The sequence below is a fragment of the Psittacula echo genome, assembly GCF_963264785.1.
Source record: "Psittacula echo genome assembly, chromosome: 5".
Classification (NCBI taxonomy): Eukaryota; Metazoa; Chordata; class Aves; order Psittaciformes; family Psittacidae; genus Psittacula; species Psittacula echo.
The window spans coordinates 3,065,292-3,089,323 of NC_137739.1; the positions used below are offsets into that span (position 1 = coordinate 3,065,292).

Sequence of the window (24,032 nt, forward strand, 5' to 3'; positions counted from 1 at the left end):
CAGTGTGTAGGCATGGGGGACACAGGGCTGCTTGCGCAAGGACAGCTACACAGAAGCCTGGATCCAGGACAGCACACAGCTGGATTAGCTGCAACCTGGCCCATCTCCATCTTCGAAGCTCACTGCCTCTGTTGGGCAGCTCTGTGCCCATGGGCAGCATGGGGTGTTGAGTCTTCGGAGCCACCAGTTCCTTGCAGGGTCCCATCAGGTCATCCTGAGCTGAGTTTGAGTGCTCCTACCCAGTGCAAAGAGGAGAAAGTCGCTTTGGGGTGCCCCTGAGGATACCTCCCCCTGCAGAGGGAAGGGCCCTTGGTACCACTGGGTAAAACCAGCCTCATCCCTGCTGGCTGTCAGCTGCAGCACAGTGACAACAGCATCCCTGCTATTACTTACAAATGAGCCACAAAGCACAAGAGGCAGCAGCAGCATCTGTGCTCAAAGCGTTGCTGCAAGAGCCTGCACCAGTGCCCCAACCTCCTGGATGCACATCCTGCATGTGGGGAAGGTGATGGAGTGGGGCAGCCCATACGTGTGCATCCCTATGTGCGTCTGTGTGCTCGTGCATCTGTGGCTCCCACTGTTCAGAGGGCAGACTTATCAAGATGAATTTATCTGGCTGCTTGTAGCAGACTTGCTAATGGAGTTGCATTAAGGGCTTTATCGAAATCCCTGCTCTCCTTCTTGATGTTGTGCTTATTCTGCTAAAGTGGGTCAGGCTTTGTGTCTTTGTCAGGTTCCCTTCAAAGTGTGGCAGCAAAAGCCATTACCTGATGTTGGAGCGTTGCAAAATGGTGCTCTTTGGTTATTTAATGCAGGGGGCGAGAGGCAAGGAGCTTTGTTTGGACTTTGTTTTGGCACCTTTATAATGGCATCGGGGAAGATTTTAGCTATTGCCATTTCACTACAACTGGCCTAATTACTGCAAAGAGGCCCATTTTATAGGGGCTTTGCAAGATAAACTGGGTGTCCTTGAAGAATGCGGTTTATGTGCCAGAGCAGTGGGTTTCTGGGGCAGCACTGGCAGTGTGGGAGGTGAATCCCTCTTGCAAATGAAGGCACTGGGAGATGGGGAAAGCTCCATCCAGCTTTGGTGAGAACCCCTTTAATGCTTTTCCTGCCTGGAGCATCCCGTCCCCCTTCTTGGCCACACCAGCAGCTCTCACCCACGTTTGGGCTGTGCACGGTCACACGTCCCTGGCCCCAAGGAGCCCAGTTTGCCAAGGGTTTAATGTTTAGCCACTGATAAACAAAGTGCATCAGAGAGGTTCTGCTGACTGGGTAGCGAATGTTTCCCGGGAATTTTGCTGGCTCTTGCGGCACAAACAAGGCCGGGATGCGGTGCTCTGCTTGCTTCTGATAAAGTTCTCAATGGAAAACGGCCTGGGGTTTCCTAGAACAGGCTCCCCACATCCCTCCAGCTCCTGTTCCCTTGCTCCCCTTGGGTATCAGCTGGTGACCTGCAGCTCTGCTGTATCCCAAAAGCCTTCTTGCCACTCTGTTTTATCCAAGGAGTTGTTTCTTGGGCTGGGATTGGCTTTGGCTGTTGGGGCTTGCTTGCTTCAGACTCCAAATGAGGTTTTCAAACAGTGTCAAGGGGAAAAGAAGAACCCTTCCTGTTGTTGTGACTTGTGAAATGAGTGAAGTTGTCCTTTATGTCTTTACCCCATGGGCATTTCTCAACCAGAAGCCTGACTTTTTACCCTAGAGGGATGATGCCTGAAGCCCAGCTCAGGCTCAGTGACCATCAGGTGCCCATGGCTTGATCCAGCTTGGAGCCAGCTTCTACCCATTTTACCTTGTGAATAAAGTTGAGCCCAGCCTGCATCAGAGGGAGCCCAGAGCATCACGTGAAACAACGTAGTCCATAACAGCATCTTCTAACCCCTGCGTGGCTCAGCCCATTTCATCATTAATCTGAAGGCAAACAAACGTCATTAGAGGGCATTTGGCTCTCTGATAAACACTTGCCCGTCCTTGCTTTTACTCCCACACAAACCCAGCCCTCTTGGCACTGCAGGAGGCTCTTTGGATGCTCCCGCTGCATTTTGCTCTTGCTTCATGGCCATGGTGGCCCCTGGCAAGGCTGGGTACCACATCCCTTCTTCCACAGGGAGCTGGCTGCCGGCTGGCCCACTCCAGCATCTCTCAGCAACTGCAGAGCTAATTGCCATAAGTCTAATTGTTCCTGCTGGATAACGAGCAGTCTGCATCATCATCCCCAGCTGCAGAGAGCATCATCTGAGTTGCTATTTCAGGGGTGGAAAGCGGCTCCTCTGAGCTGGGAAAGGCTGGTCCAGGCTGGATGTGGCCACCTGAAGCTGTCAGCAGCACTGGTCTGTGATGTGCTTTGGGGTAAGGTGTGGGTCAGCGACTGTTCCCAAGAGGCAGCCTGGACATGAGGATGTGCAAACCTCATCAGTGTGCTGAAACAGAGCCAAATCCGCAGGGAGTCATGTCCCACCCAGACACAACCTTGTTGCTATGGGATGCTATGTAAGAGCATGTGCACATGCATGGATATGCACACACATGGATGTACAAAGCTACTTCCACACAAGGAACCCATGGGCCTGTTTCCCTGCTGACCCAGTGTGTTCCTGCTCCAGCCATCCCTATGGAGGGCTGCAGTTTGAACCTCTTCTTTGCACAGGCGCTGGTATCCATGAGCTCTTTAGGATGAGGGATATCTCAGGTCCCTCTTTGATCCCTTTGCTAAGTTTTACGATGTTTTAAGCTACCAGGCTCATAAGCCAGGCAATTGCAGGGGGGAGCAAGGCAGAAACCTCTTCCCCTTAGAAACAGAGGGATTGCCTTTACAGTGCACAGTGTAATGTTCTCATACACACCATGTTGCTCTCGGTCTGGTGGTGCCTCTCATTTGGGTGATGCTGTTGCAGGCAGCAGGGCTTGCCACAGCCTCCTCGTGCTGTTGCACAGGGCAGACCTGCTCCATGCCGGTGAGACATGTGTCTGGGGCTTGGACCACAGTGAGCATCGCTCTGAGCAATGGGGAGGATGAACAAGGCAGAACCTCCTGACTGGGCATTGATTTCTGCTCCACCAGCAAGACCCAGGAACCTGCTACCTCCTAATCAGGGCTGACCACAGCAAAGGCTGATCTGATGCACAAGGCTTGCTTGGAGAGTGTTAGAGCGAGCTGAAAGCACAGCGCTTTGCTCTCTGCTCCCATCCAGCACCTGCATGGCTGCTGCTGATTGTTCAGTGATGCAGGATGCACTGAGCCCCTGTGTCCAACCTTGCCTTGAATGCTGTGTTAACCCCCTGGCCTCTTTGGGCTTGCAGAAGCTTTTAAACACCATTTCCCCCTCCCCTGCTCCAGAGATTGGAGCCACAGCCCAGCAGTGAGGAGGCAATGCTGGGCATTGGGGTCTATGCCCTGTGCTTGGCCTTCCCCATCCCTGCCTTGGGTGCTGGAAGGGGTTTGAGGGCATCAGTGTGGCATAAAGGTGCAGGGCAAGAGGTTTTGCTGCCAGGTTTTCACTTGTGCCCCTCATGTGGTGCGCAACCCCCTGGAAATGGGTTTGCAGAGGATGCTGCTGAGCTTGCCTTTGGGAAAGGGTGATTTGGGCTCGAGATAAGAACCCTATGAGCTGATTGGAAAACAGAGAGAGGAAAAAATGTGTAAGGGCAAGAGAGGGGAAGAGATAAGTGATGAATCCGGGCTGGAAGCACAAAGCTTCCCGCCTCCCTGGCGCCATGGGGCTGCGGGGTGGCCGGATCCGCGCACTGACAGCCTTGGATGGAGCCGGCCTTTGGCAAAGCCTGCGTGTGCCAGGGCTCAAGGAGAGCCATGGCGGAGCCCTGTGCCAAACCCTGTGCTGCAGAGAGCAGGGAGGAGGCAGCTCTATCCAGGGATATGCACCAGCTTCCAAGGACTGCGAGGGGATGGGGTGATGGGGATGGCTGCCGTCAACCCCATGCAACCTGCACCCCACTCCCTCTCAGGGTTGCCATTGTGGGGCACAGGATTTGGCATGTGCTGTGCTTGAGGTGGGGAGGATGCTGATTTAAGTACATGAGCTTGTTCTATAACTATATATTATACCTTGGGAACAGGAACGTGCTGCCTTTCGTATCAGCTCAAGCGCTTGGGTTGGGGTAGGTTTTGCACTGAAACAGCCTGTCCAGAGCGGGTTTTGATGACTGAGAAGGAAAGGACCATCCCCAGGCACCAGCTGGGCCCTCGTGGCTGATTCCGCACGTGGTCTCCTAATTGCAGTTCTTTGTGTTCTCTCAATACCAAAGATGCAATTAGCTGGAGGATGGGAAATGTGGGGAGCCGGGAGCAGCCTCTGGAGCTGGATCCCTTCTCCCTCCAACCAAACCAGCATTCCTAGTGTCACTGCCCTCCCTTGGTGTGCTGCATCCACTTGGGCATCCCAGGAGGAAAAGCAGGCGCTGGTGGCAGCTCCTCTCTCCCATCCAACCGCCTTGCAAGCACACAAAACCTCTCCTTCCCTGCCAGCTCTCTATTTGCAGCCACTGTATATACAGTCTAATCCACCCACAGGGTATCCAGGCTGTACTTGGCTGGGAAGGACAGAACATCCTTGTGATTGGAAAGGTCAAAATGAATGTCAATGCCCCGGCGGCTTGAGGAGTAAGAACGCCAAAGCTGCCTTGGGGACACAGGGTGCTGGGAGGAACAGCCTTGGCTGTCGGGTACACTGCTCCCTGCACAATAGGCATGGGCTCCCATGTTCCTGGCTCTGAGTCCCAGCCCTGCCTCCTCCCCACGGCTCTGGTGCAGGATTTTCCTTCCCTCCACAGAGGCTGGTGTGGACCCATGGGCAAAACACAGCTCTGGGATCTGGAGGGCAGTGAGTCCCTCGGAGCCTTTGGGGGGCCAGGCTGGATCAGGACCAGCATCCATCCCCATCAGACCCTCTTTTCCTCCTGGATGGGAGGAAACTGCTGTCACTTCAAGCTGGGCTGGCCTTGGGCAGAGAGCTGGGGTTGATTTCCAAGTGTCCCTTGAGCTCCCAGCCCCGTGCCTAATGATTTTCCCTGTTACGATCCCTGCAGCAGCACATGCAGGCACCGAGCATGGGGACAGTGGGATAGTTCAGAGCCTGATGTGGCAATGGAAGGGCCATGCTGCTGTGCTGGGCGTATGGACTCTTTGCATTTCATCCCAGCAAGAGGGCTGCTTATGAAGCCCCCAGTGCTGGCAGCACCAGCCCCTCTAACAATGGCCCCATCTAATGAGAGCAAAGCCTTGGGGCTTGGGGGATTTAGAGGTGAATTAGGGAATCCCTTGGTGGTGGCAGCACAGATCCCAGGAGCTGATGGCATGTTGCAGCAGGGCTTTGGAGGCTTGGTGGGTACAGGGGGTCCATGATGCGGTTGCATCATTCCCATGGATCTTCCTTTCCTTCTCCCCATGCAGTGCAAGGAGAAGGGATGAGACATGACTGTGGGTGCAGGATACTCCAAACAGGAGGGTTGGGAAGGCCCCTGGCTCTCCTCAGCCAGGCAGTAACATCATTCCCTGCGTGTTCCGAGGCCGGTGGGAGCTGGCAGTGCTGCCCAGCCTAGGCGGGCTCACACGGCCCCGACCTTTCCGGGTTTGAAAACAGGACGGGAACAAGAGGCGCTTTTGTTTCCAGCTCGGGAGCTGGAACGGGACCTTCGGGCTGTTCCAGCATCCCGGCTGCTGCGCTCTGACACCACGGGCAGCCTTGCTGCACCCTTGCATGTGTTCCCATCCCGTCCTTCGGCGGCACAGCCCAAAGCTGTCCCCATCCTCTCCATTAACCCAGGGCCACCGGCAGGGATGAGCAGCTCTAGTGAAGGACCAGCTTTGATGTAGAGACCCCTTGGGCTCTCGCTGCCGCTCCTGTGCCTGGTGAGCCCCGGAGGGGTCAGGGAGTTTGTGCCACTGCTCCATGCCAAACGTGACTGTTGCCCTCAGTGGCACAGGGCACTGAACTGGAAAACCAGAGTACCAGGAATGTGGGTGCCCCCACCTTGTCTCACCCCGAAAACCCAGCTTGTGGCCAGCAAGCCTGGACTGTGCCGTGGGGACACAGCCGGGGACAGGGAGCAGATGTGGCTGGCAGCAAGGCCATGCTTATTATAGCCATAACATGGGGTTGAGCCTCACGTCGAGCCACGGAAAGAGTTGGCTGGTCCTTACCCAGGGGACCTTCAGGTTACAGAAATGAGGGACAATGAAGAGGGCTTGTAAGGATGCTGGGGAGGGACTTTTCATTAGGGACTGTAGTGATAGGACAAGGGGTGATGGGTTCAAACTGAAACAGGGGAAGTTTAGATTGGATATAAGGAGGAAGTTCTTTACTGTGAGGGTGGTGAGGCACTGGAATGGGTTGCCCAGGGAAGTTGTGAATGCTCCATCCCTGGCAGTGTTCAAGACCAGGTTGGACAGAGCCTTGGGTGACATGGTTTAGTGTGACGTGTCCCTGCCCATGGCAGGGAGGTTGGAACTGGATGAGCTTAAGGTCCTTTCCAACCCAAACCATTCTGTGATTCTAATGTGGACCACCACAAATGAAAAAGATGCCCCTGGGCAGCCAATCCTTGCTGTTTTGGTGCTTGGCCTATTAGTCATGATGCAGGCACAGGATGACGAAGGTGGCTTTCCCTTCTAGTGTAGGAAGAGCTATTTCTAGAAGAATAAGCAAATCACTGTGCTCCTCTGATAGCCAATAGGGACCTGGCACCGCGCTGTCACCCACTACCTGCCCCGGAGCAGCCCCAAGGGCAAAACCTCAGCGTCTCCCCGCTTCCCGGCTCCTTATCAGCCTCCCACACACACAAGTGGAGAAATAATCTGCTGGGTTCCTGTAGATGAGATTGCAGAGCCAGGCGGTGATGAGAAATGACACGGGCTCGGCCACGCTGGTGCTCGCAGCAATCGCCGCTGGCACGGATGCTCCTCCGGCGCTTCCCGGCAAATCCCTGGGATGTGGCCGATAACTCCCCGGGAGCCACCGGCGCTGCCCCTCTTGTGTGCCGAGAGCCTGTTTAATCCTATTGAGTGACAAACGCAGCCACCCTCTGCTCGGGCTTTCTGCAGCAGCCGTCACAGCAAGGAAACAGGATTTGCTAAGAGCAAATCAAGCTGCCCGGGTAATCTCAGCACTTCACTAGGAAATGTAAAGCCTGTTCTGCACTGCCACAGAAAGCTGCTGTGAGGCTGTTTGCATGTGTTTGGTCCCAAATCTCCCCAAATCCTTCTGCTGGCAGAGCTAAGCCGAGGCTGGGTGAGGACAGGTCCTCATAGGCCAGGAGTCACTATAGGGGTGGGAATAGGAGGGTTTGTAAACATGGGGCTGGGGAAGGAGTGGGGACCCTCTGGGACAGCTCCATCACTGTTGCCTTTGGCCACAGCCCTTCCAGCATCACCCTCCAGTGCTGTTTATTCCTGCCCTGTGCCCCTGTTGCCCTCATCAGTCCCTTTTCCTTGTGCTGGCACAAGGATTCACGCAGGAGCCGGGTCAGGGAGTGCATCCAGCTGGAAGCATCAGTCTTACCAAAGGTTGGTGCCCTGGGTTGTCCCTGCACAGGTCTGGCTGGATCGGTGCTGTGGTGCCAGCACCCCCCCTGCTCCCAGCTCCAGTTTGTGCCCGCAGGGAATATCATCCATGTGAAACACGTGATCTTTGTTTTTGCTGCCTCAGGAGTGAACCGTTGCCCTCCCCAAGGATGGGTCCCTGAGCGCTGGCAGGGATTTATAACGTGCTGTGATTTATGGTGGAGGTGGAGCAGGACGGAGCCAGCATCAAAGGAACCCCAGCATCAGGACTGTCCTGGCATGACCTTTATGTGGCCACGCAGGACAAAGCCCTAGGGACTTACAAGTGTTGCCTGAGGACAGCAGTGGCATCCACGGGATGGGTGACAGGGTGCATGGGTTGGAAAAAACCAGACGTGAGATGTTAAAATGCGCATTTTTGCCTCTAGTTCCAGCATTTGTTCCTCTGCCCCGGTCCAGGAGGGACACAAGGAGACCCAAAGGCAATAAGAATCAGGGTGAGTGGCAGCAAACGTGGTGTTGTACTAAGAGAAATCAGCTTAGAGATAAAGCGAAGCAAAGGGGCTGTAGAAATAAGGGGCTACTGAGTAACCAGGGCCTGGGGAGCAAGGAGGGAAGAGGGCAGAGCAGGTCCTGATAGCTGATCCCAAACCCCAACCACTTCCCTTTGCTGTTGCTGCTCCATTCCCACCTTATCAGCGCAGGGCTCTGTAGCCAGACCAAACACCCCCCATGCACATAGGGCAGCAAAGGGACCCAGACGATGAAATAAAAGCATCGTGTCTTCTGCAGGGTGTTGAAATCCAACCCTGGGTGCCCCCAGGCAGCTCTGTTCTCCCTGCCCTCCTCCTCTCCTGGGTGAGAGGTCTGTGGTTGCTCAGCTCTGTTTTCTAACCATGGATTCATTTCCCTTCCAGCTGGTTCTTTGTTTTCACTGCAAAGCGATGCAGAACCACTTTGGCTGAGAGCAGGTGAAAGCCCAGCGCTGGTGCCTGCACCAGTTCAGACCAGTAAGGAACTGGGTATCCTGCTGGTGGTTGGGATGGAGCATGAAGGGACACGGAGAGGTCCCTGTGGTGGGATGGAGTGTGCAGGGCTGGGGATGCCATGAGCTGGGGGACACTTGCTGGGGTATGGAGGGGTCATACCAAAGCCATCACTGGGGACCACCATCCTCTGGGCACCTCAGGAGGGACCTGAGGCCACCAGGATGGGGCTGCCCCTGTTCTGAACCTAGGGCTGGAGTGTTCCCACCTCCCACGTCACCAGCATCCCTCTTGGGACAGCTGGGGACAGTGGCTGGCCTCCTAGACAGCTTTCAGTGATGAAATGCCTCTTGAGCAGCTCCGTACCCCTGCAGCCGGGGACACAACCAGCCTGTGCCCAGGTCACGCTCTTCCTGCTGGGTTTCTACCAGCCAATGGCGTATTGCAGGACGAAAGAGCTGATTTAGCCTTAGTTCATCCTTGAGGCAAGGAGCTGGTGTCTCTCCCCACAGCCCCAGACCTGTGTGGATCCGTGGTGATGGCATCCATGTCTCCGCGCATCCCTCGCTGCCTTGCTCCCGCGAGGTCCCTGCTGCCATGTGTGAACCCATGGGGACCCCCTGCACGATGAAAACCACTTCCAACACAATTCCCATTCACTGGAGCCTTTCAGGGGCTTGGCAAACCCCAGACCAGCCCCGTTTTGGGTCCTCTCCAGGCTGACCCTGGGCAGAGGGAAGGGAAAGGGCTCCAGCACACACGGGTTGTGCCAGCCCCATCCAGGTCCCTGGCGCTGGGAATCACCCGGTGAGCCACAGGCTTGTATTCACAGGAGTATTTACCTGATTGTTGTTGCTGATAACAGCCTTTTACAGCTCTTACCTGGGCTCTCTGGGAGAGGTGAATCAGTTCAGAGCCTGAAGGGAGGTGCACTGAGCTAAAAGGGAGTTTAGGGAGAGCCAGAGCCAATCTCTTCTGCTTCCCAGTGGGTATCAAGGCAGGCATCACACCCTGGGAGAGCCCATTTACCTACCACTTACCCCCCACTAATACTTTCTGACTCCAGAGCTCATTTTCACCCAAATTACACACAGAGGCAGAAGTCAAGAGGCTATTTCTATGCATGGCAAGAGAACTGCTGATGGAGAAACAGCTCCTGCTGAGCAAAACACTGCAGCGGGAGCCCAACCCTTTACTAGACACCGGAGCAGCTAAACTCCATGGGGAATCGGGCTTCCTTGGGCTGCCTGCTCATGGCACTGATGGGTTTGGTTTGTTCTGGGTTTGAGACAACAAAATGCTTTGGAAGTGTTGGATTCAAAGGATGATTCCAAAGCCAGAGGGGGCTGCGGTTGGGAAACGTGAGCGCGGCGCAGGGTGTTTGGAGAACATGGGGTTCCTGCGATTAGCCTGCTCATATGACTCAATATATAACCACCAGTTACACACTAGACTTAATCTTGGGTCAAAAGTCATGGATAATTCAAACCACACAGAAAATGTGGATCTCATGCTTGTTGGAGCTGTATTTTCCCTGCTATTCCTTGTCGGCACTCAAACAACTTCTGCAAAGCAAATGCACCCTGGCCCAGGGCAATAGTGGGTCGGTGTTACCTGTGCTCCTGCTCCGGGAGCTGCCTGCATCCTGCATCCCGAGTCTTGCTTCATCACATGCACTTGCACAGGGGAGGAAGAGGGATTATTCATGCTCCCGTTGGATCACGGCATCACTCCTGAGCCCTGCTAGTTTGCAGGTGACTGTAGTGAAGGAGCCCTCCTCACCCCACATTAGCAGGGGTGAGGAGGATGCTGCTGTGTCTCTGTAGCACATTGGGTACCTCAGTGCATTCTCTATTTCACTTGGTCCCTCTTGGATGCTGCCCCAGTTTCTTGTCTTGGGTAATTTCTTCCCCCACCGAGTGATGAAGCCACTCTGGGGATGCCAATGGGGATGTTCAGGGATGTGCTGCCTGCTTAAGTTAATTGAGGACAGGATTTCAAAGCAGAAACATTGATCTTGTGCTCTGCAGTTTTGGCATGGGATGGGAGAAGCGTTTATGGCTCTGTGCACCCACAAGCGCATCATTGCCTTTACACAGAGGCAGCATCCATGGTTTCCTGTGAGCTGCTTCTCTGATGAAGGCTTCACCTTCGGAATACGAGGATGGTTATTTGTAGGGAATGATCGTCCCATCTGCCGGTGGCAGCAGACGTCATTGCCTGGCTGTTGCATGGGGACAAGGGCCTGTCATGGCCGGTGGCTGAGATCATCCATCACCGCACCTCCTCTGTGCCTCGGTCCCCTCTTAGGTCATTAGGAAGGATGAGTGATCTCTCCCTTTCCTTGCAAAGCCCTTTGCTGTGCAGTGACAGTGAGAAGGATGCAAACAGCCCCTGCAAGCATGAGAAAGCTTTTCCCTATGGGAACGCAAAGCAGCATCGTGTCCATTCCGCAATCAGGAGGGGCAGAGAAACAACCCTCTCACCCACAGCTGGGTATGAGGATGCTAAACCCCATCTCCAGGCAGTCCTTGCCTGCTCCTGCCCTCACCATGGAACCAGTGACTCCATCCCAGTGGTGCTGGCACAACCAGAGGGTTTTGATGGCAAATCAGAGATCTGAGCCTGTGCTAGAGCCAGACAGAGCTTGGGAGAGCTGATTCCTCTTCCCAGCCCCCTACATCTGCACAGGGAGGAGGGAAAGCCCTTTGGGACAAGGAAGAGAAAGCACTGGAACAGGCATACGTAGCTCAGTAATAATACTAATGCAAGCACTTAGCACATAGGCAGGAGTTTGCAGAGCAGAGTGCTTTACAAACATTAATTAGTGCTGGTAGGCAGGTCGAGATATGGTTCCCATTTTGCCAACTACGAAGAGCAGAGAATCAGCCATCTGCTAAAATCCTCTTTAATTTAACCTTGGGACATCCATAGGAAAACCCTGAGCCTGTTTCAGCATCGGGTGAAACCACCCATGGACCCTTCAGACCCTCTCAGGATGCAGCATACACTGAGCATCATGGAAGAAGGATGTTATGAAGGGTGTTGGTGGCTTGGATGGTGCCCAAGTATGGACCTGGGAAACACAGGGCATCTGTTTTCCATGCCAATAAACACACAGGTGTAGGCAGGGTGCTGGTGCTTGCCCTCAGGACACCTTTTGTTGCTGGAGCCTTTGGGGTTTGCTTGGGCTCCTCTCACCTTTTGCTGGTTTCTGCTTGATTTGGGGCAGGTTTAGGACCTCTCAGGACACCCAGTGCATTAGCAAAGGTGAAAGCAGCTGCCACGAATGATTGGGATGAGGCAGGACAGTTAAAGCTGTAGCTAGGACTCATGGGGAAGTTGGTTCAGTCTTGGTATCAGAGGCATAGGACACAGCAGCTGAAGATATTCTGCAGCCAGGACAAGCCAAAACTGCTTAATTTAAGGTATTCAGTACTTATTTCTTTAAAGATACCTACTTTGTATTGCACAGCAAGCATCCCTGCAATGCACACTGCAGTGGGGCTTGGCTAAGGGATGGGGTCAGGGTCAGAGGCTCAACCAAAGGAAACAAATTGAGCACCAGTGTGAGCCAGAACCCCAAAAAGCCCTTTGGGAAATGCAGGCATTGCAGGAGGATCGGTAACTGAGGGCAGCAGCCAGCTCAGATGGAAGCAAAGCTGCTATCACACCTTGAGACAGAGCACAAGCAGTGTATGGGGCATGCAGCCATGTGTGGTGTTCCCTGTACTTTCCCCTCTCTCCATGGATCATTTGCAGGCAGGAAAAGAGGCAGATAAAAGCAGAGGGGATCCCTTCTGCAAGCAGACCCAGTTCAGCAGCAGAAACATGTTTGTCTGCTCTTAAGCTGATACTGAAACCTGCAGTCCCTTCCCGAACACTGCATTTAAATCTCCCACTGCATATGAACCCATCAGATGGAGAAGCGTGCTCAGACCCAGCACTGCTTAGTTTTCTCAGCTATTAGGATTAGTGGCGTTTTCTATGAGGTATGGATTTAGAAGCCTGTAATGCTGGAATTGTTCCTCCTCTTGGGGTGGATGGGTGCTAACACAGAGCAGGGAGGAAAGGGGCAAGTCGGGCTTACAATGGATTTCATTTCTTCTCCAGACAAAAGAGCTCCTGAATCACTTTGAGCACACCTAAATCCCTTGCTGAGCTCAGCTGGACTTGCCTTTACATTGCAATTACACAGATGCTTAAATGCTTGGCTAAATCAGAGCTTCCCAATCGCTCACCATCTCCAGCGCCTTTCCAAGTTATCCCCCAGCCCAGCCGCATTTTGGGTCCAGAAAGGTGCAAATGATGCAGATAATGCTGATTTCAGCAAGATCCTCTAAGCCGGGCCTAAGCTCAGGCACTCACTCAGTTCTGCTTTATGGATGCTTCCCTGGGCAGCTCCCGCATCCCATCTCCACACCAGGTTGTCTTGTTAAGTGTCTGGTTCTAATTTCTTTCAATCAGGAGCTGGGCCCGAGCAATTACATTGAAGGACCTATTCATCCAGAGGGAGAGCAGGGATCTAGGTTAATTGGGCTGACAATTGAACCCAATCCTTTCTGGTTTTGCCCAGCTTTCCTGTTCTTGCTCTCTCCCCCTGCACTCTATCTGCAAAGCTCTCTGCCTCGTTAATTAAGAAGGTAACTGCACCCCGAGGGCTGTTTTGTTCTCCCTTCCCTCCTTCAAAAGCAAGAATAGAAAAAGCAGCAAGAATTAGCTAGTTTGGGATGAAGCAACCACCTCCGAGCAGGATGGAGCTGGTTGGGTCTGACTGGGTCAGAGCGCATTGAGCTGCTGCTGTTCTCATGGGCTTTGGGGAAACAATGCATGGTGAAAGCAGGTGCTGGATCAGAAACACTCCTCCAGGCACACTTGGTGTGTTCTATAGACACATACAAAGCTGGGGAGCATGGAAAACATCGGAGTCTGTAGGGCTGGATGTGTGCTGGGTTATTGCTGGGGTTTCAGTGCTGGAAACGGAGGGGGGAGATGCAGGTTTATGGCTTCTTGGGACCACATCCCTAAAGGTTTGGGTGCTTCTGAAATGGTTTTAGCCCACAAGAACTGTTGTAAATGCACAGGGGTCTGATGAGAAGAGGATGCTGGAGTTCAGCATCATGCCTCAAGGCCATGCCAGGCAAAGCAGCCATGAAGAAAAGGGTGTCTGCACATGGAGTGGCCTGAGATCAGTGTCCTCCCCTATGATGGGTATTTATGGAGATGAGTGTCCTCCCCTGTGATGGGTATTTATGGAGCTGGATGGCATTCCTGGAGCCCTTGCATCCATGCCCCAGTGTCTGTATGAGATCATGATTGCCCCTGCTTGCATCCCTGCTCCAGGACATGAACTGGGAACCTCCAGGAAAGAGCCACGGATGGGGTGGTTGGTGGGAACAGCAGTGAGGTGGCCTCGTGCTCGGGGTTGCGGCTCCCAGTGGTACCCACAAGTGCAGCATCAGCAGCCAGGTTTGGCAGTGTTAAGCCCTGCGTCGCCCATGGGCCTGGCCCTGGGGATGCAGGGAGGAGGAGGTGGCGTTGCTCACGTCTAAATACACCGTGTTCCATAAGTGTTTGCTATGACACGGTCGCAAACAAACACTTTGCGGGATGCTTGCCAGGAGAATGGGCTTCATGTGTGGAGCCTTGAAGGACATGAGGGAAGCTGATGCAGCCTATGGCTGTGGGCTCTCATCTGGCCTGCCCAGCACTGCTGGGCCAAGGGAAGCTTTATTGCCCTCTGGGGAGTGCATTACTTAAGTCCTTGTGTACAAATAGAGCAGCATTAATCCTACCAGGAGGGAAATGATATCGTGGTGCTGGGGGAGAAGGAGAGGGCAAGAAGAAACCAACAATTACCCCAGTTCTGCCTTCCATTGGTGCACAAGGCTCTGCCCCCCCACAATGGGCTCTGGCTTCAGGGTAAGCAGGAGGAAAAAGCCAAGGAACAGCCCTGATCCTTGTGGGATTTTGGGCTTGCAGGGATAGGATGAACAGTTTCAGCCCTGGGAGAGTTGTGGGGACATGGGGGGAGAGCAGGGACCAGGAGGCATAGAGGAGACTGGGGGATGCTCTGAGCTGTTGGGGGCATCTTGTACATGGAGCCTGTAAACCCCTCATTCCTCTTCTAACCCACAGGCTTTCATGCTTATGCCCATCTCATTCTCTGCCCCATCCTGCCTGGGGGGAAGCAAGCTGCTGGGAGGGGGCTCTGCAGCTGCATTCCCAGTACCCCATAGAGCTGCATTAGCCCTGGGTGAACTGCCCCCCCCGGCTGCAATGCCCAGCGGGAGGGAAGCGGAGGGCATTGGGAACCCGGACTGGGATAACCGGGAGCGCTGAGGGCCGGAGGAGGACGGCTTTTTACAGGCAGAGGACCCAAATCCTGCTCTGCGGCCCCTTTGGAGGCAGCGCGCTCCTACACGCGATCGCACAGTCCCCTCTAGTGGATGTTTCTGCTGCATCACACGGCTCTCCTGCTCTCCATGCATGGGCAGCGCTGGGCTCCAGATCCTGATCCCAGGGCATCATCCTCCCCCTCTCCTGTAACTGGGCATGGTGGAAGCAAAGCCGGATCCGGTCACCACCATGGGATGAGCCGTCTCTGCTGCTGCTCCGTCTCCAGCTGTGTATTTGGGTGACTCTACCTCCTGCTGTACCTGTCCCAGCTCCATCCCACACCATTCGCTACCCCTACAGCTCTTACTCTCCCCCTTCTCCAGGCTTTACACTGGCTTGAAGCTATTTTGGCATCAACCAACATGATAAAGAACTAATGAATACCCACATGGTGACAGCTTCCCAGGGATCCAGGCGTGAGCATCACTTGCTCCCATCCTGCTGGGTCCTGCAGGCTTGGACTGAGGTGAAATGGGCCGCTCTTGGGGTGAATTCCCTAAGGATTGGATGCTCGCACCCTCAGCCAATTCCTGGGATGCGGAGGATCCCACCACCACCAGCCTGCAGTGGTCCTCTGTGTACAGGGCCGGGGCCAGGTCACCAACACCTCCTTCCCACTCCTCTCCATCTCCACCTGCCTTGGAAACTGTGCTGGTCACCTGGAAGGTATGTGATACCCTGAGGCTTTGCAAGGGAGAATAAGAAGGCACACGGGAAAGCAGAGAGGAGTGGATGCAGCTGCAGACCCACCGGTTAGCGTCCATCAGTGGGTTGTGATGCCCCATCGGAGGGATGCGATCCCTCCACCTCGTTCCATCTTATACTGGGAAACATGGCCCTGGTCCCAGTGCCACCGCCTGGCAGCCCCAGGGAAGAGCCAGCCCCTTTTATAGCTTCTGGCACAACCCAAGACACACTTTACAGCTTTATTTATTATGAAACATCTTTCAGGAAGCTGATCGCTACCTAAAACCACCCCTTGGGCTTAGTTCTACCAACAGGGACTCTGTCTAACGGGGTAACAGCACAGCAGGGCTGGTTCCAGGCTTTTTGGACCCCCATCCCCATGCAGAAGACAGAGAAACTGCAAAACCCAACTTCACTTCTAGGGAGCTGGATGCTGATGAACCCCAGTGTTTATTGCAGTGCTCCTCATCCTCCTCAGCTTTATGGATGTGCCTTTAAAACCAAAAGCCCTGTGCATCTTGGCTGGCCACAGAAGGGCTTGGATGGTGAAAGAACTGATCCATTGGGCAATGGAAAGCCACCTCCTTGTCCTGAACTTGGCAGCAGCGAACAGACCAGCTTCCTGCTTGGGATTTCTGTGCATTCACTCAGAGCCTCGTGGATGAGAAACCCCAGCTCTGCTTTCAAGTATATTTGGTGTGAACGCGTGTGGTCTCTCCAGCGTCACATGTGCCACCAAGGGGAAGACACTGCTGGCCCTGGAGACCCACATCCCTTGTGTCTGCCCCAGCCATGGGGGAAGATGGTTGCTTTGGGGCAGCACATTGCAAACACCCCTGAACCAAACCCATCAGCGGGAGAAGCACACAGTGGTTTAAAGAGGAAAGAAAGACCATCCTTATGGTACATAACCCACCACCGTGGGCCAACCGTGCTGTCTTCACACACCTGCCCCATCCCCAGATATGGGGCAGCAGAAAGACCCAAGCTGATGCAGGCTTCATCCCTGGCCCTGCAGCAGCCAGGAAAGGTTCAACAGCACCAACTCCAGTAGCCCCTCAGGATGTGATGGGTTGGCTGCTGCTGCTGCTGAAGCAGGTATTTGTTGGCTACGCAGCTTTAAGCTTACATAGGTTTTAGATGATGGAGGCTGTAGGAGAGAGGAGAGGCAAGCCAAAGGCATGAGCAAGCAGCACGGGGTGGCAAACCCCAGCCAAGCCCTGGCTACCGCCCCTGCCCATGGGGCTATGTGTCCCAGTGGGGAATTCCACTCCTGCAGCCAGCAAGTCCTTGGACCAGGAGAGCAGGAGCACACGGTGGGCTCCCGGATGGCCTCTGGATCATGGGCTCTGCAGAGTCAGCAGTGACACACATCAGCCATGATGCAGCTGGTGCATCCCTGGGGCATTGCATGGGGCACCGGTTCCCACTTGGGAAAGCCAGGCTGTGTCCTGCCCTATAGCAGGGCCATGGGCAGGGATGGGACACCAGGCTCTCCTCAGTAGCTGGGATGTCTCTTCTGGGATGAGGCGGCTGCTTTCTGGTGATGCTGGTGCCAGCTCAGTCACTGCAGTTCAAGGCTGGATTGGTGCAGAGTCAGGGAGGCAGGAATGAGCCAGGTAGGGGAGGAAGAACCTGTGGGCACTGCTGTGCAGAAAGCATCCTTCTTGGAGCTGCTCCTTCATCCCAACAGTCCCTTTTTGGTACCCAGCCGCAGCTCCCCTGGTTGTGCGCCTGGCACACACACTGTACATGCTGCAGTCTCTGATGGGCTCCCCAGCCTTTAGCACCAGTGTCCCCCCAGCTTCTACCCTTGTGGTAGGTAAAGACTGATAACAGCAGCTATGGATGTAGCCATGACAGTCCTTCACCAACACAACCCTCAACCTGCTCCTTGGACACTTGTGGTGCCTCTGCTTTACCCACCTCCCAGTGATGCTGTAGCTTCTCCATCAGCCCTGCTTCATCCAGCAGCAGCATCTTCCCAGTGGCCCTGCACTGAAGGCTTTAGGATGCTCCGTGGCATTAACATCCCAGTTGCCTGACCATGGTGGGGTGCAGCACCCAGGACCTTCTGCATGGAAGCAGTGTGCTTGGTGCATGCACACCCAGAGCCTTCCTGGTGTCAGACACTGCCAGGAGGAGGAAGATGGGGTGATGTGAGCATGCAGCCAGCATGTGCAGACCTTCCTGGCTTTGAAATCCATGGAGCTACCATTGGATCAATGTCTGTTAGGGTGAGCCACGAGATGCCCGGCTCCCAGGAAGGGCTGGTGCTGGCACTGCTGCTGCCTGCTCACTGTCCCAAAGATTCCATGGATGAGCAGCCCATGAGCAATGAGCAGTTGGGAGAAGAGTCCTTCTCTTCATCCCAGATCAGCTCTAAAGCTGTGGCAGCTCCTCAGGGATGAGGGCAAGCAGGGATCCCTCCCATCAACTGGAAGATGCCTCCGGATTCTCTTTCCATGGAGGAGTGGTATTGTCCCCGTATCACACTGCAGGCTCTCTTCCTGCAGGGAAGCACATAGCTGTCCTGTTGCTTCAACTGAGCTGGTGCAGGGAGCCTGGGCAGCACCTGCCTGCTCCCCCTGCCCTTCCAGCCACCTGCATCCCAAAATCCAAGTAGGAAGCCCTGTGAGGACAAAACAAACCACCTGTGTGATCCCTGACTGTAACACAGAGAGGAGGATGGAGAGCTGGCCTGTGCCACACAGACACGCTGAGAGTGACCTTGTCCATCAGAAACACCAGGATGGCCTCGCAGAGGGTGCAGATGCAGCACATGGACCCCAAGAACCAGTGGGATATGCTCCTGTTGGATCCAAGGTGCAATCCTGCTGCTGCAGCACAGCTGGGCTGGGGGCTGCTAGGTGGGTCTGGGTGGCCGTGGTGCTTCAGCTCGCCCTCCTCTTCCTCTCCGCAGCAGGGACAGTGTCTGTCTGTCCATCCGTGCTTTCACCCTTCAGCAGGAGTGGCTGCAGCACCAGGTGGCTGTGGGAGGCTGGTGTTTAGGGGGCCTGGCCGGGTGGCAGGCGTTTGCTATCCAGAATGGCCTTCCAGTCATCGGTCCAGGACTGCAGCCTGCGGCTGGGGGGCTTCAGCTGCAGGTGCTTGTTGTGGCAGGCTGTGAAGAGCACGTGCTCCCAGCTCGGGTTCAGCTCGGCCCCTGCAAAGCAAAGAGAGAGGCTGGTTCTCTGCACAGCTCCTCTAGGAGACACAAAGGGTGACCTTACTCCAACACAAGGATCCCGTGGACACCAGAGCCTAATCAAGCAAGGAGGGACCAGCACCCATCACACCCCTGGATGCTCTCTGTGCCCCTTGGGGCTGCCTCTGGTCACTCCTCCCACCCTGTACCTCCCTTACCTGTTATATCAGGTCTGTCGTCTATAAGCAGGTCAGCAGAAACCACTGTCTTGTCTCGTGTCAAAACGATCTGCTCCAGAAACTCGGGGCCAAAGTGCTTCTCCACCCAGGCATACTGGAAGGTGAGAGAACAGTGAGCTCAAGGAAGGAGGACGGACAGGGCTGCTCGGTGGAGCAGCAGCAGAGCATGGCACAAGCCCCGCGCATGGAGGACATCTCTCTCACTAAGTTCACGAGTGGGAAGGATTCGGATGCTGCTGGAGCACAAGTTCTTTTAAAGCCAAGCAGCTTTTGATGTTGTGATGAGCTACTAAGACCAAGCACCTCAGTGCATGCAAATGGTAGAGGTTGGCCAACAGCAGGGCTTTCTGAAGATGTTTAAGAACACATCGGGTGGAGCAGGGAAATATTGCTGCTGGTTTACAGCTGGAGGCATGCAGGGGTCAGCTGGCTTTCACTGGGCAGCACTGTATGGAAGAGGGGTTGGGATTTGGACCTGCTCACCTTCTCATAAGGGCAGTAGCGGTACTTCTTGATGGGGCTCGTGCAGATGAACACATCAGTGCTGCCAGGAGGAGAAAAACAGGGGCAGAGTGTTATTGGTAGCCACTGCTTCACCCCCAGCCATCCCAAACACCACGGGCAGGTTCCTACTCACTCGGCCAAGTTTGCCATTTGCTTCACAGCTTCCACAGCCCCGGGGAGTGGGTCCAGCTCGATGAAGAAGTTCTTGGATTCCCAGATGCTGATGGCTTTCTCCTATATGGGAAAGGAGAGCAGTTACTGCACAGGGCTTCTCGCTTACTCTTGCACATGCATCTTCCTCCACGCCCTTCACTAGGACAGAGGATGGTGACAGTGAGAAAGGTGGGAGCACTGCTCCGGTCCCCTCCTGCTAACCTGCCTTGCCTCTGTGGGTGCCTCTGTTCCCCACCAGCCAGCCTGCACCCATTCCATACCATTTAGACTGGAGATCCTCAGGAGCAGCTTGGTTTTGCCTGTGCAGCCCCAAACACAGAAGGAGCAGCAAGTTCCTTCATATCAGAACACAAGAGGTTGTCCAGAACTGAATCGAACCCTGAATGTGCATCCAGTGAGGTGCTTCCATGTGGATCTGGCTGATGTGCCCTGGTAGCCCTGCTGTAATGTGGTGCTGTTCAGCCACAGATGCTGTCTGGCCTATTTGTCTCAATCAGATCACTTAAAATAGCAGCTGGGCTGCTCTCATAACAGAACACATATTATAGGATGAACTACATGTCAGGATGAATGCGGATGCTCATCCTCAGGGATGTCTGGGCAAGGTCTGTCAGGCAAATAGAGCACCTCCAGGCATGGGTTTGAGACACTCAACATCCAGGTCAGCAGCCAGGCTACTCATGGCACAGAGCAGAGAGACTACAGGGAGCAAAACCTTGGGACCAGGGCAGAGATCAGGGGCTGCATGTGATGGGATCCAGCTCTACGGACCAGCATCCATCCCCTGCACTCCCTCAAGCAGGTTAGAACTCAGCTGCCAAGCACAGACACTGGGTCCTCAGGGAGGAGAGAGCCTGGTTGTGCTGCAATATGGCTGTGGGGAACAGAAGCAGCCCTGTCCTGGTGTTGCAATGCAGCCAAGTAGCTGTAAATGCAGCTCGGAGAAGGTTTGAAGGGAGCCGTGCCCTGAAGGACTGATCTTCCTTTTAAGCAGCTCTGCTTCTGTATTTGAGGTAGGAAAACAGGGACAAAAGGAATTTTAAGCCTATCCCAGCCTTTCTGTATTGCAAGGGATGGAGGAGCCAGCAGAGCATCAGAGTAGGAACACCCTCAGTGATGCTGGTTCTTAATGCTCATAGGAACAAATAGGCTGGTTGGACACGAAGGCAGCTCCCTCCTGCCTGCTAAGTGGGAACCTAGTGGGTAACCACCATGTTATGCCTTTAATACATTACTTGGGCAAGAAACTTAAAAGAGACTACACACATCAACTCTTGCTCTCTTCCCCTTTGCTTGAGCAGCAGCAAACCTCAGCGATTCAGAGGAAGGAAGAAAAGCTTCTTCATGCATGTTAAATATGTATGAAGATACATATATATATATGCACGTACGCACTCTGATTTGGTGCAAGGGAGCCAGCAGAAACACCTCCTGGCACCACAAGAAGAACAGCTACCCTAACAGTGCCACGGAGCCAGGCAAACATCCCATGCTCTGCCTTAGGGTGGTGAGCAATGCTGCTTTAACATACTGACTGTAGTTGCACAAGAGATGTCTGAGAAGTGAGGCCCGATGCAGCAGAGCACTTCAAACTGCTCTCAAGTGTTTTCCTACAGCAAGGACTTCCGCAGCTATTTGGCTTCCACTTATGTCAAAAAGCATTTTGCAATCAAGTTCGATGGGGGAAGAGCTAAGCGCATCTTGAAGGAAAGACCTGCTTGGCTCCCAGAGCCAGAATAATTCCCTATGGCACCACAGCCAGGAGCAGATGGAAAAAGCCCCAGGTTGGGAATCCCACTACGTGCCGGGCAGGACAGACCCTCAATTTCCTACATCTCCCAATGAGCCGTCTTCCTACCCATCCAAGGCTTCCCCATCCTTTCAGGTCTGTATGCTCAATGTATTGCTGAGCTGTTCTCCCTCTCAGAGCTGGGTCCTCCAGTTCATTCGTCTCTTTGGCTTCTATTTTCCAGTCTTCTACAGCAGGTCAATGGTGCTGTCTGATGTCTGGAATGGTCCATGGCCCTGCAGCCACAGGGCAGCTCCTATTCTCTTTATCTCTGGTTTGAAATCATGGATGAAATCAGAGCTGCCCTGATGTCAGTCTGGGGAGGTTTTGCTACTTGTTCAGCGCAAGGTTTTAATGGCTTTACATGATCACAGCAGACACAAAAAGAGCTCACTTCATTTAACACATCCAAAGTAGTTAAGATCAAGGAGAAACAAAAGGGTTATCACGCTCCTGTCATACTTCTAGCATCTGCTTTCCTGCATGAATGATGTCCTCCATTCCCCTCTCATCAGCTAGTGAGGACACGTTATTCCTTCAGCTCATCAAGCTGTTTAGATCTTTGCCAGTGGCAGAGCCTTGGACCTTATTCACTCTCCTCCTTTCCTTGTAGCCATACCTCTAATGATGGGTACTTTTATTTGCTCTAAAACCATTCAATTACCACAACTGCAATCTGCAGGTGAGACCAGAGACACCCCATTGAGATGGGAAACTGGCAGAGGCAGAAACCACCTTTGTGCAGCACTCAGCCCTTTGCTGAATGATAAAGCACAGCATAACAAGAGCTTCTGCTTTTAGGCTTTAATTATTTAAGGCAGCACAATAATTCTGAGGCATAGGAAGGCTTGGGATTGATTTAATATTAAGGAAGCCCTCACATGAAGCATCAATCGCATGGGTTGCTCTCAACTTCTCTGTGTCCCACTCCTCACGTTGCTGTTGATGAGCTAAATAATCCATCCAGGAACATTATCAATCCATGCAGCTTGTGCATATCAGAGCTAGAAAACCCTAGCTATGCAATTTGCATCCATCTCTATCCATGCATGCAAGGAAACAGATGTGCATGGAAAACACTGGATTTCCAGGGGCAAAGCACCTCTGGAAGCCCTCCTGCATGCAGCCCTGTGTTTCAATGGGAGCTCCATCCAGCACCCACAGCGCTGCACCTCAGAGATGGAGGAGTTAATGGGGGGGGTGGGGGTCCATAGGGGCCAGAGCTCCAACCACACAGCACAGAGCAAACCAAGAGCCACGCGCAGAGCCGGGGATGCATAAACTCACACTCAGCTCAGGTCCCAGGCGCCCGTATTGCTCCGACACCCAGAAGCCCCTCCGGTCCTCCAGGGCAATGTAGGGCTTGTCGGGATACCTGGCTCTGAACTTCTTGAGGAAGCCTCCTTCGAAGTCAGCCAGCACCCCATCCATGTCCACCAGCACCCGCAGCGCCCTGCGGGACCCCGCTGCGAGGCCGGGACCCCTGCCCAGCCCTGCGAAGGGGCCGCAGCGCCGAGGCCGGAGGTGCAAGAAGCTGCTCAGTAGGATCATGATGGAAAGGGGCTTAAGCAGGGGATTAGAGGGGGTCTTCGGGCAAGGGGGGGGGGGGGGGCTTTATTTCAAGCACGGCCCCTTGCAGCAGAAGGGAGGAGCGGGAGGGTACAAGGGGGATGCAACAGGGAGCAGAGGGGCTGCAAGGGGGGGATGCAAAGACCGGCGCTCGCCTCCTCCCCTCCCCATCCCTCCCTTGCAGCGCAGCAAAGCGGCAGCGGGACCCGGTGCTCGGCGGTGCCTTCGCCCCGACCCGGCAGTGCAAAGCCCAGTTCCTCTTCCCGGTGCCCGACCGAGCCCGGAGCGGCGGCACCGCCTTCAAGCGGCACAAACGCGGTGCGACGGCGCCGATCCCATCCGCCCGCCCCTTCCCCGCAGCGGGGGCTCCACTGAGCCCCTGCCTCAGTTTATCCGAGTCCCAGCCTGGGGGTACCCACAATGACCCCTCCAACCCCCGCCCCTGCGAGCGGGTGCTGGGGCGCGCATAACACCGTGATTTTTGCAGCCAATTTGACCTAAAATACACGAATTTCAACCAATTCCTGCTCTGCCCAGGGTCTAGCTCGATGTGACGCAGATCTGTCCCCACTTGTGACAGTGGGAACCTTTAAAAGACAAAATGAGCCCCAAAAGGAGCGCTGGGGGCACGTCGTGGTCTGTGCATTCTGACACAGGACCATGGATCGCTGCAGTCACAAAACACTGCAGGGATTTGAGCTGCTAAAGGAGGGGGAAGCCTCTGAGTGTGACTAATGAGATTAGGCAAGTGCTGAGCTGGGGAAGATCTCGATCGGTGGCAATAACACAGATTTAGCAGTTGCAAAGTATTCCATCTTTTAATTCCAGAGTGTGTTCCAATAGAAGGCATCGTCCTTGCTTCACAGAAAGGGCAAATAGGAGATCGGGTGGTTTGGGAAAGGTCATGGCGTGAAGGAGAACTGGCAGCCAGGCTGTATGCGGTGGTCAATGTTGACAGGGAAGGAAAACACGTTAAGTTTTAAGGCTGAATTCTGCTTTCCCTTGTGCCAGAGGCATT

At 54.3% G+C, this 24,032-nt stretch overlaps 1 protein-coding gene across 1 annotated transcript; it reads right to left on the reverse strand.

Moving 5' to 3' along the window:
- Positions 1–17,856: 17,856 nt before the first annotated feature.
- NT5M (5',3'-nucleotidase, mitochondrial) lies at positions 17,857–22,996 on the reverse strand (the record flags this gene model as incomplete). The annotated part of the gene is made up of 6 exons (XM_080617380.1): positions 17,857–18,223; positions 18,322–18,757; positions 18,958–19,072; positions 19,462–19,522; positions 19,616–19,716; positions 22,733–22,996. 5 exons carry the CDS (start codon positions 22,994–22,996, stop codon positions 18,600–18,602), a joined length of 699 nt encoding a protein of 232 aa, XP_080473506.1. The 3' UTR covers positions 17,857–18,223; positions 18,322–18,599.
- Positions 22,997–24,032: the final 1,036 nt, after the last annotated feature.